Source organism: Nansenia antarctica (assembly GCF_963989245.1).
Source record: "Nansenia antarctica genome assembly, chromosome: 2".
NCBI lineage: Eukaryota > Metazoa > Chordata > Actinopteri > Argentiniformes > Microstomatidae > Nansenia > Nansenia antarctica.
The window spans coordinates 75,331,859-75,351,300 of record NC_137675.1 but is presented as its reverse complement, the minus strand read 5'-3'; the positions used below and the strand labels follow the sequence as shown (position 1 = coordinate 75,351,300).

At 41.9% G+C, this 19,442-nt stretch overlaps 1 protein-coding gene across 1 annotated transcript; it reads right to left on the bottom strand.

Moving 5' to 3' along the window:
* Positions 1–2,944: 2,944 nt before the first annotated feature.
* kcnj4 (potassium inwardly rectifying channel subfamily J member 4) lies at positions 2,945–5,465 on the bottom strand (the record flags this gene model as incomplete). Its single annotated transcript, XM_080523433.1, has 2 exons — positions 2,945–4,535; positions 5,443–5,465. The coding sequence occupies 2 exons, from the start codon at positions 5,463–5,465 to the stop codon at positions 2,945–2,947; spliced, it is 1,614 nt and encodes a 537-aa protein (XP_080379559.1).
* Positions 5,466–19,442: the final 13,977 nt, after the last annotated feature.

Here is a 19,442-nt window from a genome sequence, read left to right as displayed (position 1 = left end):
TGTTTTGAAAAGCACATTCATACAGCATCATTATACAGTAGAGCAGTGCAAGCAGGAAGACTTAGCGGAAGAGATTGAATAAAACTCATTCTACAGTATATCAGGAAAGCATATCACTAATAGGTTAGTTTTAGTAAACAAAAAACAATCTTGACATAATTATGTGCTCAACGACTTGTCTGTCAATATTTACAGCATGTACACATTACCCATCACAAGTTTCATGATTTGAATATTTGTTTAGAATAACAAAATATAAAGTGCCAGTTGCATTGTATTTACATCTTCTTGTACTTCATTTGCTTCAAGAATCAAAATAAGTACGTAAGTAAGTGAAGTTGGAAGTTTACATACACTTCTGAAGTCATGAAAACAATTTTTTTAACCACCACCAACAGATTTTATGTTAACAAACATATAGTTTGTTATAGCTCTGGCAATCTACTTTGGCATCTACAACCGTGAAGCGTGGGGGTGCTTTGCTGCAGGAGGGACTGGTGCACATCACAAAATAGATGGCATCATGAGGAAGGAAAATGATGTGGATTTATTGGAGCAACATCTCAAGACATCAGCCAGGAAGTTAAAGCTTGGTCGCAAATGGGTCTCTAAATGGACAATGACCCCGAGCATACTTCCAAAGTTGTGGCAAAATGTCTTACAGACAACAAAGTCAAGGTACTGGAGTGGCCATCACAAAGCCCTGACCTCAATCCGATAGAGAGAACTGAAAAAATGTGTGCAAGCAAGGAGGCCTACAAACCTGACTCAGTTACACCAGTTTTGTCAGGAAGAATGGGACAAAATTCCACCAACTTATTGTGGGAAGCTTGTGGGAGGCTACCCGAAATGTCTAACCCAAGTTAAACAATTTAAAGGCAATTCTACCAAATACTAACTAACTGTATGTAAACTTCTGACCCACTGAGTATGTGATGAAATAAATAAAAGTTGAAATAAATCATTCTCTCTACTATTATTCTGACATTTCACATTCTTAAAATAAAGCAGTGATCCTAACTAACCTAAGACAGGGAATGTTTAGTTGGATTAAATGTCAGAAATTGTGAAAATGTATTTTGTATTTGGCTAAGGTGTATGTAAATGTCTCACTTCAACTGTAGGTATATAAGAAAGTGCAAGGCTTGCAATAAAAAGTGAAATGGTAGATGTATGAAGCAAGTAATACTGAATGCCCAGTGCTCATGTGCATGCACACACTCTCTCACAACACACACACACACAATTTTTACAAATTTACTGTTGAAAGAATATATACGCAAGTATGCAAGAGATGCATATTAACAAATGATAAAGAGGAAATGGGAGCGTTGTCAGGGCAGCAAAGAGGCAGGGAACACCTTTCAGATATCAAGCTTAAACACAACAAGAACAGGAGTTCCAAAAGTTAGAGAAATAAACATAATTTTAGTAGTTTATAGTCAGTAAACAGTAAATCATAGCCAGCCCAACAAAGAAAATAACTCTGATTCACCTCACTCATTCTACAGTACTGCACTAATAACATGTTCATGTCAGTCCAATCCACAGCACATGCATTCAGGATCATGTATTATTTATAACCCACTCAGGGATGTCCAAAACATCCCCTTTGAAAAACCTATTGCACATTTCAGGAATACCTTTACTTTATTAACATAGTGCTACAATTGTTGGCATCATCCTTCAACTTTCCAGATCCATCACTGATGAAGACAAGTATTTTTTTTCTGTATAACCATGTACAGATACTGTCAATTCAGTACTGCAACCACAAACCCTCTGTAAACAACAGTGTCTGAATTGTGTATTCTTTTACCAATGATGGAACCGTCAGTCAGTTCTAAAGGCGTAAGCATATGACCCCCACACATACAGTAAAGAGGAAATGTAATGGATAGAACTGAAACTATCAGCATAGAAAACAAAGTTGTCAAAATTAGATATTGTATTCGAAGAGCATTCATATAGATTTTAAAAATTATATTCTATTTAGTTAAATCTCTAAATTCAATCTTTTATCAGATCTCACATCTGCTTCCATTATGGTGCGTATTCATGCCAATTTTTGTTTGTACAGTACATGTGCTTGTTTTATACCAAATTAAATTAACACTGTCAGTTCATTGTACTTTAAGCTGATTTAATAAGAAATAGGGCTTTTCTATTTCCGAAATTGGCTTTTTCGAAGCAAAGTAGGTTGAAAAATTCAAAGTAATAACTACCTAATTGTGGCAAATCAAAACACCTATACAGTAGATTGATTTCTTTTAAAGCAAGTTACATCCTGGATGTTGGGAAATGAGCTATAGGCCTACAGTACGTAATGATTGCACTGGTAATTGTATTGTTGGTACAGTAGTTTGCACACAACAACCAATCGTTATTCACTGACCCGTGAAAAAGACACTATATGAAAGGAATGTTGACTGAGGAAAATAGTGCAAATAACCCTGTTGCGAGTATCTAACTACGATCTAAAGAAATTATTTTTACAGTATAAATCAGAAAACAACCCTGTCCCTCACACATTGTTCATGTGTTACCTTAAAGTTAAGCTTTTCAGGCCCTGTGTACTGCTCTTCGAAAAAGAAGACAGATTCATATCTCTTATTTCTTTCATCATTTCCTTCATTTCACATTTCGCATTCAAAGAAAAATCAGGACTTCAAAGAGATTACGGATAAAAATATGAATGTCAAATTGAAACATTCTGCACAGAAACTATGAAGATAGACTTAATATCCTACAACAAGATATTTAATCAGGTTGAATATCTCTACGTTTCTGGGTATCTTCCCTTGGACATTTCCTTCAGCAACTCAATCTCTCACAGTCTGTGCAAAAGTTCTTATTTGGTCCTTATTTGACAGGAAGTTATTTTCATCCACAACTACACACTCTTGGTGAGTCAGTCATTGTCATATCTCTGCCCCTACAATGCTCAGCGGATCGTCAGCGGATCAAGAGGGATGGTAGTCTGTAGAATGTCAAACTCTATCTGATTGTCCATGTCCATAACGCAGAGCACGTTGCTTCCTGACGTCACTGTCGCCGTTTCCTGAAACATCTTCTGGAAGTCTACTGACACTGAAGTCCTCCTCTCCTCTATCCTCTCTCTCTCTCTCTGTCCATCTAGCTCGTCGTCCTCCTCCTCTCCACAGCCGAGGGCCATCTCATTCTCGTAGCAGAAAGCGCTGGGGGACCTGGAGGTCTTGGGGGTGAGATGCTTGCTGGTCCTGGGACTGACTCGAGACGCTGACCTAGAGGAGGCAGAGGAGGGCCGGCTGTTAGCCTCGCTGAGCTCCTTAGCGCTGCAGTGTGGGGTGCCCTGGACCTCATAGGTATTGTGAAACAGAGAGTAGTCCACCTTGTAGCGGTCTCTGTCCTCACAGATCACAGGCTCAAACCTGTGTCCCCAGAAGATCTCCGAGGCCAAGTAGGAGCTGCGGGCCTGGGTGGTCATGGCAGTGGCCTCCACCATGCCCTCCATGATTACCACGACCTCAAAGTTGTCAGACTCCAGATCGGCACGGCTCAGGGTGTACAGGGGGCTGTCCTCGTCGATCTCGTGGATGATGACCAGGGGGGAGACGAGGAAGAGTCTGTCTATGCCCGTGTCGTAGCCCACGTTGAGATCCATTTGCTCCAGGGGGATGAACTCTCCCTCCGCGGTGACGTAGGGTCGTAGGAGCTGAGCGCGCACGTGGGCCTCCACGATGTGGCTCTTCCGCAGGTTCCCCACCCGCCACATGAGGCAGAGCTTGCCGTCGCGCAGAGCGATGACAGCGTTTTTGGAGAACAACAGGGTCTTTTGCCTCTTCTTGGGCCGTGCTATTTTGGCCATGATCGTGCCGATCATGAAGGCGTCGATGATGCAGCCCACAATGGACTGGATCACCACGGTGATCACCGCCACGGGGCACTCCTCAGTGACACAGCGCCACCCGTACCCAATGGTGGTCTGGGTCTCAATGGAGAACAGAAAGGCCCCGACGAAACCCTGTACTCGAAGTAAGCATGGCGTCCACTGTTTCTGGCCCCCTGCACTCTCACCGTCCCCTAACGCATTATCATCATGTCCTGAAGGGTCAAAGCTCATCCCAGGGTGCGGGTCAAAGTCCCCATGGGCCAGAGACACACTGTAGAAGATTATGCCAAAAAACAACCAGGAAACCAGGAAGGTGGAGCAGAAGAAGGCTAGTAGGTACCGCCAGCGAATGTCCACACAGGTGGTGAAGATGTCGGCCAGGTAGCGCTGCTGTTTTTCCTCCATGTTGGAGAACACCACATTGCATTGCCCAGTTTTCTTGACAAAGCGACTTCGTACCTGGCTGTTGTTGCCTGTAATGGAAAGATTTCTATTAGTCGAAATCTTTCCATTGTAATTAGTTACCCCTGGACCCCCAGCTCCTGTCGTCCAGCCACTCCCCTCTGTAGGACATGGGGAGAGTATTTGGCGGCTCGGGGAGCCGTTGTGTAGTCCCAGTTTGGAGATTTTTAGGCCCTCCTCGTCCGGCAATACGAAGTTGTACCTGTTGAATGAACAAACAGGGAAAAGGTGTGGACAGATAAGAAAATTGGCCAGAATAAAGAGGGCATGATGGGGGAGTCATTCAGAGGAAAGGGCAGGAAACGTGAAACCGGTTTAAGAGAAGGTGAGGAACAGGAAGAGGGGATATAATACTGTGTCTGTAAGCTGATTGCACTCTGTGAACTTTCCAGTCTACCTTGTAAAGGACACAAAGTGACTATGCATAGCTCGCCAACTCTGATGTGCACACACACACACACACACACACACAGAGAGAGAGATAATGTGTGACTCATATTCCCTGACGCAATAATACAACTCTAATAAAAAATATAGTGAATGAGGAAAATGTTTTATGTAGTACCCCTTTGACCTAACCTATGGTTCACTTTTCAATCGGTCAGACTGTACCTGCCCTCTACCTGCCTCTCTCCTCTGGGAGGGATTACCTGGGAAGGTGAGCTCAGTTTAGTGGGATTGCGGTCATCATGGATTTAAGGATTATATCTGGGTCAAGTGTCTTCTGATGACAGTCTATGTTGACCGGGACACATTGATAGGGACACATTAAATGTATCAATTAATGGTTCTGCACTGACTGGGAATCTGTATTGTACTGTATGTTTAATGAATATATCGTCAGTAGTCCTGTTGCATCCTACCAGTAATAGTATCAGTAATATCAGTTGAATTTGTCATTCTTGTGCCTACAATTTCAGTTTTACTACAGCAAAATCATAACTAATATCTTTGCTCAAAAGATTAATCATTTCCTTGAAAAGTAGGAGAAGACAGCTATCCTGACCAGGTGACCTAAAACTCTGTCTCTTAGTTACAGGCTCTGACGAGGGCCTGGAGTTTTTCTTGATCACAGGTATGACCAGTTCCTGTCATGGAGTCCTTCTCACCTGTTGGCCCGTGCTGTTCCCATGGCACCAGTGAGCACCAGCTGGTCAGCAGGTGTATAAAGGGGGGGTGTTGGTGGGAGGTGGGAGGCTGGACTCCGACCTGACAAGTAGTCTACTCTCAAAGATTTTGTATCATCATGGCAACCGTCAATAGGCCCATCGGTGGCATCGCCTGAGAGGACCACTAGGGAGAGAGAGATGATTTTAGTTTAGTTTAACAATTTCAAAGGTAGACATAAAACATAATAGATATCAAAATATATCATTGTGGATGATGCACAATACAGTCTAGGACTGATTTCCATTGTGGAAGATGGCTAGGCAACATTGACAACAAGGTGAGGCAAACACAGTATGGCAGCAATTTATTTTTTGTTTTTTTTCTTTCCTAGCACCGGGGGAGCCACCCCTCCTAAATTTCGTTGTTTGGTACCTGTACTATAGCAATGACAATAAAGACCATTCATTCATTCATTCATTCATTCATTCATTCATTCATTCATTCATTCATTCATTCATTCATATATATATATATATATATAAACTAAAAGCAAAGTGAATAAATAACATCTATTTCATTATTGTAGTTCCATTGTTTCAGCAGGGGGGCTCATTCATAAGGTCAAACAAGACCGTTTTTAACATGAGACATGTTACCAAGATGTAAAGACATACTGCTGTAGTTCTGTATTATTATCAGTTAGCATGGATAACTAAAACTCAATATTCTCAGAATTTAGGGAAACACTTTATCTTTTTGTAAGTTGCCCTTGTGTATACCTGTGTAGTATTACTGTAATTTACTTTATTACAACATTAACATTCTGTTACATGGTACAGTAATTAGGTAATTGCCTGGTATAGTGTATGGAATTGAGCAGTTTCTGTTAAGTGGAATAAAGGATTATTATAACAAACATGCATTACCATCCAGTATTCAATGCTCGCCCTGCATGCCCTTGTTGCCATGGCATTTGCTGATACAGAATGTGTCTGTGTTGGTAGCTCATTCAGAGACACTGTCCTGAGCTTACCCTGCTCTGTGGAAAGCTTTCCCTGTTTTAGAGCTGTTTTCAGAATCAGAATCAGAATCAGAAGACTTTATTGCCATGACATGTAAACATGTTAGGAATTTGGTTTGGGACAATGGAGCACGGTTTACAGCAGGACAGGTGCAAGACAGGACAAGACAGTGCAAACCAACATCAAAGTGCAAGAGCCATAATTAATATAAATATAAAGTGCAGAGATCAAGTGTTCAAGTGTTCATGTCCAGACAGTCCAAAGCTCTCTGGGTGGGGGTGGAGGGAGGGTAGATAGATAGGGGTCAGGTCAGGGGGGGGGGGGGGGGGGGGGGGCCAGCGGCATTTAAGAGCCGGATGGCTGTGGGGAAAAAGCTGTGTGTATGTATGTATACCAACTTAGTTACATGTTTCAAGGCCTTGCTAATGATAGCATTACTTCTGTTGGACTCTACTCCTGTTTAAAAGGGAATCCAGATGATCTCTCTGGCTGTCTTTATATTAGACTGGGTTTATGTGAGTAACAACCAGTGGAATGGATTCTTAATAGGACTGGTTGTTAAAATCCCTAAATATTCAGCACAACAATTGAGTGGAGTTGGAGATGTCCTATATATGAATCCTGTAGCAAGCTTGTCATTTTATGCATGTGTGATGTACTACCCCATAATATTTGCCCTTGAATAACCAAGTTTATTGACACATCGACCGACCTCGGAGATCAGTTTGATAATGTGTAGATTCTGAATTCCCCCTGTGTTTACATTGAGGGTTACCTAACACAATACAGTACCACAGATGAGATGAACTACCTCATTTTACCTGCTGGCCTTACAGATGAATGCAGGTCAAACAGGTGTGATCCTTGTTTGAGTTGCCATGCTTTTGAGGATCCCTGGGTGTAACAGAATGTTTTTATTGCCTCTCAGTTATGTTACTAACAGGATCAGTTCTGCCATTAACTGCCCATTTCCAAGTGTGATTGACTCTTGATCCCCAGTCTTTGGTGGGGTCTAGAACCTACAGTTGGGTTGTCAGCGTTCATGCAAACCATACATTGATTCCCATAGATTTGCATCAGTGCAGGCTGGTGGAGGTAGAAATCGGAGGCATTGTAATGCATGGAATAAGGAATGGTATCAAACATCTGTGTTTGATACTGTTCCTCTGATACCGTTCCTGATTCCATTCCATGCATTACAATGATGCCGTCCTCCGATTTCTACTTCTACCAGCCTCCCCTGATTTGCATCTATCTAAAGATATGGATTGTGCTCATGTTCAGTCCAAAGAGAGTAAATGTCTCCTATTCATTGCCTGATCCGTCTATTCATGGAGACCAACGTCACGATTGGAGTGTACCTCAGAGTTTACCTTACATATTGTTAGTGACCTATAATGTCAAGCAAAACAAAACAATTTGCTTGAAAAATTATCTCTGAATTTACTAGCATCACAACATCACATAATGTTAGAAAAAGGCTCAGGGTTGTTTATTTCTGCCGTTATGTAATAGTCTGCCCCAAAATAAAAGAAATCCCAACCCATAATCCTTGCATCATAATACCAGTAGAAATCACTTAGCAAGCCAAGATCACGGTTCAGTAGTAGTTGTAGCTATATTGCTTTTGTGAAAACATTACACAGGTTTGATGTTATGTGGGGGAGGCATACTAGATACTAGATACTCATGTGACCTTTGCGTGACCTTTGAATGGCAGTGGCAGTTTCCTTGACAGATCCACCACCAGATGTTAGGATCTACTGTACAGTACGTAACAGTTGCTAAAGCCTTGGACATGGATAACTGAATTTTTTTCGTTTCCGGTTTCCGGTTTGTTCATCATTTACCAAATGTACCTACTGATAAGATACAACAAATACTGTACATTTTTCAAGTAAAAAAAAACGTTTTAAAAAAGGAAATGTCCATCCGATCAGTTATAGACAGATATGGGTAGCACTTCTGACTGAAAATGAAAGTTACAGATTGTACCTTCAAAGCTGCTTGAAAACATTCTGTGACATTGTGACATTTACCAGAAACAAGGACGTAGTAGGAAGGGGATTCTGCCCTGATATTATGAGGTCACTATTTCCATATTTTACTGCTGCGGTCTTAATACTTGCTGCTGTCATTCATACAAGGGTAATGGTACCATAGGCTCTCATCCTCCACCCCCCCCCCCCGTACAGTTTGTCTACTGTAAATAAAAGAATAAATATAAAGATCTTCCTTCTTCTAGCATTGTGACTGCCAATGGCCCTTGGCTCGAGCATACTCGCGTATTACTTTTTCTTGCGATGACTGATGGATAGATGATTCACTTACAAATGTATTTGTTGTAAGTCACTTTGGATAATGGTGTCTGCTAAATGTCAAAAATGTAAATGTAAATAGTCTGGGACTAGCGCAGGTTAGCATGTCACCTCAATTAGGTGGAGGTAGAAATCGGCGCATGCAATACCAAACACGCGTGATACCATTCCTCATTCCGTTCCATTCATTACAATGAGCCCGTCCTTCGATTTGTACCTCCACCAGCCTCCACTTCTTTAACTATACTTGGCCCTCTCCATCCAGAACAGATTGAGACTGTTTTAGGAAGATGGGATGGGATGGGTCTTTGTCCTTTACCATTGACAATATTCTTGGGTTTTGCTGTACTACATGGGCTCAAACCCCTCACAATGTTTGACATCCTCAATTTGGAGGAGATTAGAAATAAAGTAACCTGCATGGATTTACTTGTCAAAGGCAGTGTCAAGAGGAACGTTACCACAACATTCCTACATTTTATAATGATAAGTCACATTAGCCATAGAACGATCTGAGCAGCCAGTTACCAATATGGATCATTTTAAAAAGACCACCTTAAAAAATGTTGAATAATGAATTAAAATAATCATAACTACAGTACTACTAAGTCTTGATAGACCAGATTTCTTGTCTGTGTTAGCCAGTATCACTACTACTGTACCATTTTCTCTTTGTGAAAAAAAAAAAGCATAGTGTTTTATGTTGATTTCTTTTCTCTATTCCCCCACAGATGCCCCTGGCTCCGCCGAGATCAGGATGACAACACCAACTGAGGACATGACCTATGATTCAGGAGTAAGCTGAGGATAAAACCAATCAACACCATAGCGATTGCAATGATGCACACTTTGTTGGTAACAGGTGATCAATAGTACAGATGCAATAGCCTAGCTCTTATGTGGCTTTAGCCAAGTTCTATGGATATCGTTGCCATGCAATGGTCACAATGGTACATGCTACAGATGTGCTGCTGCAGGTGCTCCATGGAACACCGGTGACTAACAGCGAGCGGTTTCCAAGGGAACGTGTTTGGAAGGTAACTGTGTGTGGTAAAGCGAGGGGGATGGAGCAGAATAGGAGAGAGCCACTAGAGACGGGGTGTAGGGGGGGGCAGCAAGAGCACTTTAGCATGAGTCACAAAGAGTGTGAAAGATGAAAGGGGCAACAGTACACAATTTGCTACACAAACAGTTTCAGAGGTGTTACTACAAAGTATCAAAGCATTTGCTTATTGATGTCAAATGAGAAATTGATGAGAAATCTAATGAACCGTTGTTACACAACACTGAAGGACTTAAGCCCCTGAAGCACAAGGGCAGTGTGTGTGTGTGTGTGTGTGTGTGTGTGTGTGTGTGTGTGTGTGTGTGTGTGTGTGTGTGTGTGTGTGTGTGTGCTGAAGATGGTGGGTCCTTTTACTGTATCTCTGTGCGTAATAATCTCCTAATCTCTAGTCTCGAATGTTGATATGAAAGGTGGGGGTAGGTCTTAAATCGGGCGACCTAGCATAGATCTCTCACACACTAATCCCATATGGAGGGAGATGGGAGCGAAGGAAGGAAGGCAGGAGGAGGTGGCAGGGGGTTGTTGTGGAGGTGGGATTACAATATGAACAGAGCTGATCTCCTCAAACACTTATTGTTGTTCTTATCTACCTCCAGCAGCCACCACTGGTGATGGGCCCAAGCAAAACCACATCACTCTGTGATAGACAATTCACACTTAAGTCTACAGTACAGTATTGATTGATAGATCTATAGTATAGATAGTATAGATTTATATTTAAAACAGGTAGGTAGGGGTTTGGTTTGTGTATCTCAAAGTAAAGTGGGAGAAATAAATAAACATTGTTTTCTTTTTCTCTGTGTCACTGTATCACCTCATCATTATGTAAAGTCACTGATGTAACTCAAATGCTAGGAGCTTATATGTTGACCCAATAAAGAACTGCTATTTAGACTTGGCTAATAAGCTTTTCTTGGGGAAGGGGGGGATATAGTAATTGCAGTAACACTGTTACATAAACTATTTTCTATTACCAGAGCTGAGTTCATGATTGTATGATTAAATTATACAGAGTTAAGTGTCTGTTAAGGACCTCTTATAGCTGTGATTCATGTTGGTGGCCTTTGTGTCTGTTTGAGTCCCTTTGAGGCCACTGTTGATCCCTGTGTGCTTCGGCTTTGGTACATTTCCAGAAATCCATTAGTTATTTTTTTGCCTGGTAGAATGGGATTATAATCATAAATCATTCGTATAATCTTAGCATGTGGTGAGAAATGTCTCTTCATACGACAGTTGATCATTTCAGGCATTCTGCAAGACACTCAAGATTTGACTAAGCAGGTTTCAGTGACATTGTCCTTACCATTCAACAGCATTTATTCTAAAATAAAGAAGTTTCACTTAATTCAATTCACAACAAATCAAACTACAAGCCACCATACGTTTTAAGAAGACAAACAACATCCAACAGTCTAGAAATGATCTCCTCATATTCAGCCACAGACAGATTTCTGCCCTCCAGACCTAAGGCCTCTGTCCCCCTGCATGTCCATCACGTCCAACAATCTGGAACCATCTCTGGGTGTTTGTGGACAGGAACATTAGGGTTAGTGATCAACTGCCTGCTAAGTGGTGATTGATCAAGCGGATAGACATCAAGTCCATTACTTTGCCTCAAGCGGGGGTTGAGCGTCATAATGACGTCGCACCACACCGTCAAAACAAAAGAACTAAATAAGCAGCAATTGTCTGCAGAATGGAAATACACAGCCCAGTTAATGAATGTATTTATTCCACTTCGTGATCAGCATTGTATTCAGACAATCAATTGAGCTGTTGCTGCAACTTGGTCTATATGCGGAACAGCAGGTCCCCTTTAAACAAGGGAAATATTATACATCATACATCATTGTTCTTTTTGCAATAACTGTAGGTAATCATATTTTTTTCTGGTCTGTTAAATGTATTACTGGATGTTGATAAGATGTTGTTTTAGAAAATTATGTTACCAAAAAAGCTAATAAAGTTGATGAAGTGATACGGTTTAGGTACTGGTATGTGACTTGGGATGTGGAGTTATACTGACTTTGTCAATGTTAAATCCCAGTTTTGAGACTGGGTACAGACACAGCCATGCCTGACCAGTCGCGTGATCCCCCATCCCGGCCCGACCCGGCCTGGCCAAGACACACAGCCAACTGTGGGATTATCTGTTTCATGACAACGTCCACTTTCCCCTCATTTTCATGATCCTTTACTCCCTCTGTTTATTTGTCTCTCCCAGTCTCTGAGCAGGGAGCCTGTCCCCCGTCCTCCTCCTCCTCCTCCTCCTCCTCACTCAGTTCTGCAGATCTGCCATCTCTCCCTGGAGGAGACCCTGTTTACTCTCTGTGTGTTTTATCAACTTCAGATGTGAAGTTTGTGTACTGTAAATGTACCAGTATAACTATAGTATATTTATGGTTTAGTCTCGTCTAGTTTGTGAACCCATACTAAAAACGGCATTCACTTTTCAGTTTGAGACCTGGGCACATTATGACACAGAGACGAACTTCAACAGACCACAACAACCTGCCGTTACTAAAGTTAACAACATAACACTGTTATGCCTGAGTGTGTCAGGGAGGGAGTAAGACTGAAATGCCTAATGGAGTTCTAACTGTATATGACGTAGGCAACAATTAACTCTGTCACACGGCACAGCAGTTTCCATGATGCATAAGGCTATTCTAGACTATGACACAGTGCTTAAACATACCCCCGGCAGGTAGAAGAGCTGTAGTAAGCAGGGATATACTGTGACTATGTCATACTGTTACCTTGAGCTGGTATTATTGCCAAGTACTTAATAGAGGATATACTATTAACCTAATTTTTGCTATCACATTGACAGGTCTCCACTCAAATGACTCAGTGTTCATGTTGTTAGTATATCTTCAACTTAATACACCATTGTTTCATTTAAACTTTTTTCAATCCAGCTAAAGCATTGTATCAACACATTCAACAGTGACACAACATGACAACTTTTCAAGTTGTTCAATCATGTGATACAGTAGTCATTAGTTACAAGTTATGTACTGAACTGTACTTTCTTTATCCAATTCTTTTCGTTGTTGTTGATTAGTCTTTGACTGGGAAATATGTACTGTAGCCTATTCACCATACAGTATTTGTACAGGTTTGTACATTAAATACATTTCACACTACAAACCTGTTAACAACAATGTACAATGGACCCTGGAGTCTTTTGCACTCTGAGAAGTGACTGAGGAGAATTTGACTGAGGAGACTGAGGAGAATACTTAATAAACAGGCTAGGCTTACTCACCTTGTTTTGTTGGATCACTTGGATATTGTTTTGATTCCTTTTAGTATTGTAGCCTCACTTTAGTCCACACAAACACTTGTAGGATCTGTATATATATATTTATTTTCCACTCAATCTTGTACAGGAGTTCTTTCTTATTCTCCCTTCACTTTAATCACATTTTTGTAGACCTTCATTCGTTTTCCTTTTGTGTTTCTCCTTTGTTATCCTCCGCTGCCTCCTAACTGACTCCTGTCTCCTGTAATCCCCGTCCGCGCGCGTTCTCTCTCCTCCATGTACTCATGCACTGTAGTCTCCAAATGCTGTGTCAATCTCCTCTGTGCAAAGCGTGTGGGTTCAAGAGGGAGGAGGGGGAGGAGAGGGAAGAGAGGGAGAGGGGAGGAGGGGGGGGGTGGGCCTGTCAGTTTGATTATGTCTTCCCTTTTATGTCTGTATATATTCCTCTGTGTGTAGGTGTTAAATGGTGCATCCTTCCTCTCTGAGAGAGTACGGATGACTACATCCATCCCAAATCTATCTCTCTGAGGGGTAATTGTGGTAATGATACAAGCGATGTGTGGAAGTAGAGAGGAGGAGAGGAAGAGAAGGAGAAGAAGGAGGAGAGGAGGAGTAGAGGAGGAGATGAGGAAGAGGAGTGGAGGAGAAGGAGGAGAAGGAGGAGTAGAAGTACAGTTAGTTGTCGTCTGGCAAGTAGCAGTTAAAGAGAGGTCTGTTATTAGTCTATTACCATGTTAATACTATGTTTTTACAAAGATGTCTGGTTCTGAACTGGATTCTACATCAACACTGAAGTGCAATTAGCCACCAAATATACAACTGAACCGGTACAGCTATCTCCTGGTTCCAGTCCTACCTCTCCAACAGGAAACACCATCAACGGCTCCAGTTCTTCCCCAGGCCCAGTCAACCAAGGCGTGCCTCAAGGCTCTGTGCTTGGACCGCACCTCTTCACTATCTACATGCTTCCCCTCGACCAGTTCATCCGCCTCCACGGCCTAAACTTCCACTGCTACGCTGATGACACCCAACCGTATCTCAGCACTACATCATCCTCTCAGCTCCCCCCTCAATCTCTTGTCAACTCTTGTGAAATAATCTCTTGTGAAATAAAAAACATGGATGTCAGCTAAACTACTCAAACTCAACAGCAAAAAAACAGAGCTCATGGTTGTGGCACCCAAGGCGCTGGTCCAGATGGTTGGTGACTTACTCCTCCAGGTCGACGGTTGCACCATCTCCCCATCTCCCGAAGTCCGCAACCTGGGTGTCATCCTTGACTCCACCCTCTCCTTCCAGTCACACATCAAATACATCACCAAATCTGCCTTCGTCCACCTCAAAAACATTTACAGATTCCGATCGTCCCTCTCTGACTCTGTGGCCGATACCATCATCCACGCCTTTGTCACCTCCCGTCTGGACTATTGCAATGGAGTCCTTTCGGTAAACCCAGCAAAGCCCTGGACAGGTCCAGTATGTGCAGAACTCAGCTGCCAGGGTTCTCAACCACACCAAGCCCTGGCAGCACATCACCTCCCACCCTCATTCACCTCCACTGGCTTCCGGTCAAGTCCCGCATCATGTACAAAATCCTCCCTCTCACCTACAAATCCCTCCATGCCTGCGCCACCCAGTAACTGACCTTCTCTGCCAACATACCCCATCCCGGAACCTGCGGTCCTCAGACATGGGTCTGCTTTCCACCCACCGCATCAACCTACGAACCTTCGGGGACAGGGCCCTCAGTGTGGCAGCACCCACCCTTTGGAACTCTCTCCCCACAGTGATCTGCAATGCCCCCCTGGACACCTTCAAATCAGCCCTCAACCCATCTGTTCACCTTTGGCCCTTAGTTTAGTTTTGTCGCTGTCTGACAGTTTTTCTGTAAAATGTGTAAAGCGTCATTGGGTTCTGTGAAAGGCGCTATATAAAACCAAGATATTATTATTATCATTATTACTATTATTATTATGATTATTATTATTACTAACTCTGGAGAACAAACCTGCATCCTTTCAAATCTGTATACCCACTCACAGTGGCAGTCAGGCGGGCTTCCAACCCCTTATCTTACCCAGTGCAGTCAGTAGCAGTGTCAATGCATGTTAGCCTCTAAACACGGTCAAACACCACATCCTGCCTACACCACTGCCAGACCCCTTCTACGCTTGGGGTGCTAATCCTCGCTCCTTCACATAAGAGTACAGCACATTCTCTAAGGTGCGGTAAAGTTGTTATTTCGATTTCCAGTAAACATGTTTACTCTTACATAAACCTCATTCTTTTGATGTAGTCTCATAAACATGTTTTTCTCAATATGAATCAATGTAACAGAAATTTAAATAACTTGAAAACATACCGTACTCTATGCATGAAATGTGTGTGAAATGCAACTGAATATTCAGGCAATAACTTCATGAACTTGAACATGAAAAAAGTAAATGAAATGAAATGTCTCCAGATAACTTGATGTGTTTTTACTGTAAAATATCAAATAAAATTAAGAATTTACAGTTTCTCAGCCCCAATGGAAACAACACAGAAACTTTTTTCCAGATCAAGCTAAAAATAATATTAGAAATCTTAGGCATGGAGCAAAGAAGTTTCTATGGAAACCATAAAAAAATGTTTGCTCTCTCTGTTCTCTGCCTCTAAATGATACAGCTGAAGGGACTTATTTTCAAAGCGCTCTTCCATTGAATAAAAGTACAGTGGGAGTATCTGGAGCCGTACAACAGACAGAGACGAGGAGTGAGGGGGTGGATGGATGGAAGGGGATAGGTACCATAGAAGAAGAGAGCAGATGGGCAGAGGTTTGAGGGGGACGTCAGGAGCTGGGAAAAATAGAATGTGAGTTATGAGATTGAATAAGGGCCTCTGCCAACTTAAAACCATAGCCCTGGAAATATGATTCCAAAAATTAACACAAAACCAGAAGACATAATGCAGCAACATGTAGTATATACAGTACCAGTCAAAAGGTTGGACACACTAGTGTGTCCAAACTTTTGACTGGTACTGTCCCATTAGAGACAGATTATGTAGTGAAGTGCATATGACGTGCATATACGCTTATGACGTGCCTTAAAAATGTAAAAAGAAAAAACGAATATGCTTCTTGCATGGCTTGTAGACTATGAAAAAACTTGGTGCAAGGGAGAAGACAACAATAATCTTAGTAAACAATAGAAACCCAAATCGCTGTCTAAAACAGTCTTATTTCGAGCACAAAAAGAACACCAGCATCACAACAAAGAGATTAAAATCTGGGGGAAATGATGGACACAGGTTAGCAAGGGTCAGACAAACAGTAGCAGGAAAGAGATCTCTCTAGCATCACACAGCACAGGGGAGGAGAACTAGGGAGAGAGGGTACATGAAACAGCTTATCCTGAACATGAAACAAGTACTTTTCCTGCTATGACTAGTGGATAGACGATTCACTTACTTAGTCAAATGTATTGATTGTAAGTCGCTTTGGACTTACTCTCTAACATACTCTAAATATTATGTTGAGTGCTCTGATGTCATCCTTCTATCTGTTTACAGAAACTCAACTCCATCGGAATCTGATCGACTTGGCATTGGGGCATTTATTTATAGATATCTTAGAATCTTTTTTCCCATGTTGAAAAGAAAGAGGACAGTGTGATGACCATGTGGTAGGAAGTGTGTGTTTGTGGAGTTAGAGACATGCTTGAGATATGGGAGATAGAGCATTGACCAGAGTTAGATATATGCACTGCTAGAGAAGACAAGATACAGTATAGATGGAAAAACACAAGACACTGCTTGAGATAGGCAGGAGTATATATCTCTAGAGATAGATGAGCATTAAAGATATCTAGAGATCAGTGGAGGCTGGTGGAGGTAGAAATCGGACGATGGGCTCTTTGTAATGCATGGAATGGAATATAGTTGATCCCATTCCTCATTCCATTCCATACATTACAATAAGCCTGTCCTCCGATTTCTACCTTCCTCAGCCTCCACTGATAAAGATAGACAAGAATTAGAGATGGGCGTAGCTAGGGGAATGGGGACGAGTGTCAGAGACAGAGTGACTAGGCAGGCTGCAGAAGGATCTGGGAAGAAGATGACCACACACTCCTGAGTGTGTATTAATAGCCAGTAATCAGTCCTGGGAGTCGGATTAGTTCCCATAACCTTTTGATAGGCACACCTTCATGACGGCATACAGGTCAGCTGAGTGACAAACTTTCTCCAGTGCTGCTTTCCTCCAGGTACACTCCTCTCTTCACACACTCCTCCTCTCCCTCTCATTCCATCTATAATTTCCGTCTCTCTCATTTCCCCTACAAACACTCACCGAGAAAATCTGAGCAACGTAGATCTAGATTCCATCAATACAACGTTGTTTAATGTCTTTTGACTGGTGCATCCGGTAATTGGGTGGCATTAGGTTTTACTCATTTTCTACATTAGTGTTATCATTTTTCAATATCCTTAGACCTAAAATAGTACAGAAACCATTCTGAATGGTTGAGATGAACATGTATATATGTTGCATTTTAGCAGGCCAAGTAAACACACACACACACACACACGCACACGCACACACACACACACACACACACACACACACACACACACTCACACACACCATGTCCGAATGGACCTTACAGATGTTTCCGCTCGGCAATTAGTCCAGGACTTAAATCTAAGTTCTTCATGAACGGAGGCGGGGTTTATTGTGATTTGTGACAGACAGAGAGACAGAGGAAGTTGATTATAATCAAACTGCTGGGCACAGAAACAGGAATTTGGGAGCAGAGGACCTGTGGGGTGGAGTGAGGGTGGGGGATGCAGAAGAGAGAAAAGGGAGGGGAGGGAGAGGAATGGGGTGATCGGTTTTCACAATGATTCAGAGATGTAAGAGGATTGGAGAGTAAGGAGGGAGGAGATAATGATAAAGATAGAAGGATGTAGAGTTGAATCAGAGAGACGGAGACGGAGTTTAAAGCACTAAACAAAACATGGAAATAAAATGACATGGCCCTCAAGTTGGGTGGTCATGTGAGTGCTAAGCATATTGTGTATCATCCTTTTGAACAGTTTGACGAGAAGGGTTCCTTTTTAGGGTTAGGGTTAGGGGCGATAAGTAGAGGCTAAAATTGGTTGAAAATAACTCTATAGCCCTACTGTTAAAAAATACTTGATGCCAACTGGAACTGTATTCAAAGAACAGCAGGCAGGCACCCAAAAAGTGCCTGGTTCGAATATGGTTAGAATAGCCATGCTTCTACAGAGCTGTGGTTAAATCATGTGGTAACCTTTTCCCGCTTTAACTTCTTGTCTGGACATTTGAGGATTAAGCTCAATAAAACCACTTTCATCCAAGCTGATCGATGGGAAGGCTACTTTGGATACAGCCAAAAAGTCGTTTTTACTTTGCCATCAAAATAAATATAATGCTCTAAGAAGTTGCTATCATGAGTCAGTGAGGTTAGATAGGGATGACACAGTGTACACATTAGATCTATATGACTCTGGATAACCATGAGTGTGCGTCACTGCGCACTATGACCCTTTGGTTTGCAAAATAACTGATACACCTAGTAGCCTACAGGCCATCCGGAAATATCTCCATTCTCGTAACCAACTTCTGTGTCCAATTGGCTGCTGTTTGTCGCCATCTGCTGTAGAAAAACATCACCTTTAGAATTGTCTCCCAGCTATGGAGCTATTTTAGTACCATCAGAAATTGAATTGTATTGGACAGATTGAATTGAATATGAGCACAAATTGAATTGTATTTCACAGATCTGAATTGTATTTGACAGATTGAATTGAATCTGAGCACAAACTGAATTGTATTCGACAGATTGCTCTATTATTCTACCTAGCCCAGAGTCCCCGGATGAGTGCCTCTAAAACGGAACTCGTATTTTGAGAAAAACTGAATTGTATTTTGAGAACTGAATTGTATTTTGAGTAAAACTGAATTGTATTTAGAGAACTGAATTGTATTTTGAGGAAAAAACTAATTGTATTTAGAGAAACTGAAAATAATGAAAACTGAATTGAATACAATTCAATCTGTCGAATACAATTCAGTTTGTGCTCAGATTCAATTCAATCTGATAAATACAATTCAGATCTGTGAAATACAATTCAATTTCTGATGGCACTAAAATAGCTCCATACCCAGCCCACTGTGACATGCGCATGCATTTCGAGCAGTAATTTGAGCGGCTGAGAGGGAAGACGGATCCTGCTGAAACTGTCAGCCACGTCACCGCCGCCACTAAGGATTGGTTTTTCAGCCCATCGCCTCCAGACCAGTGCTGCCTGCAGTGGAATC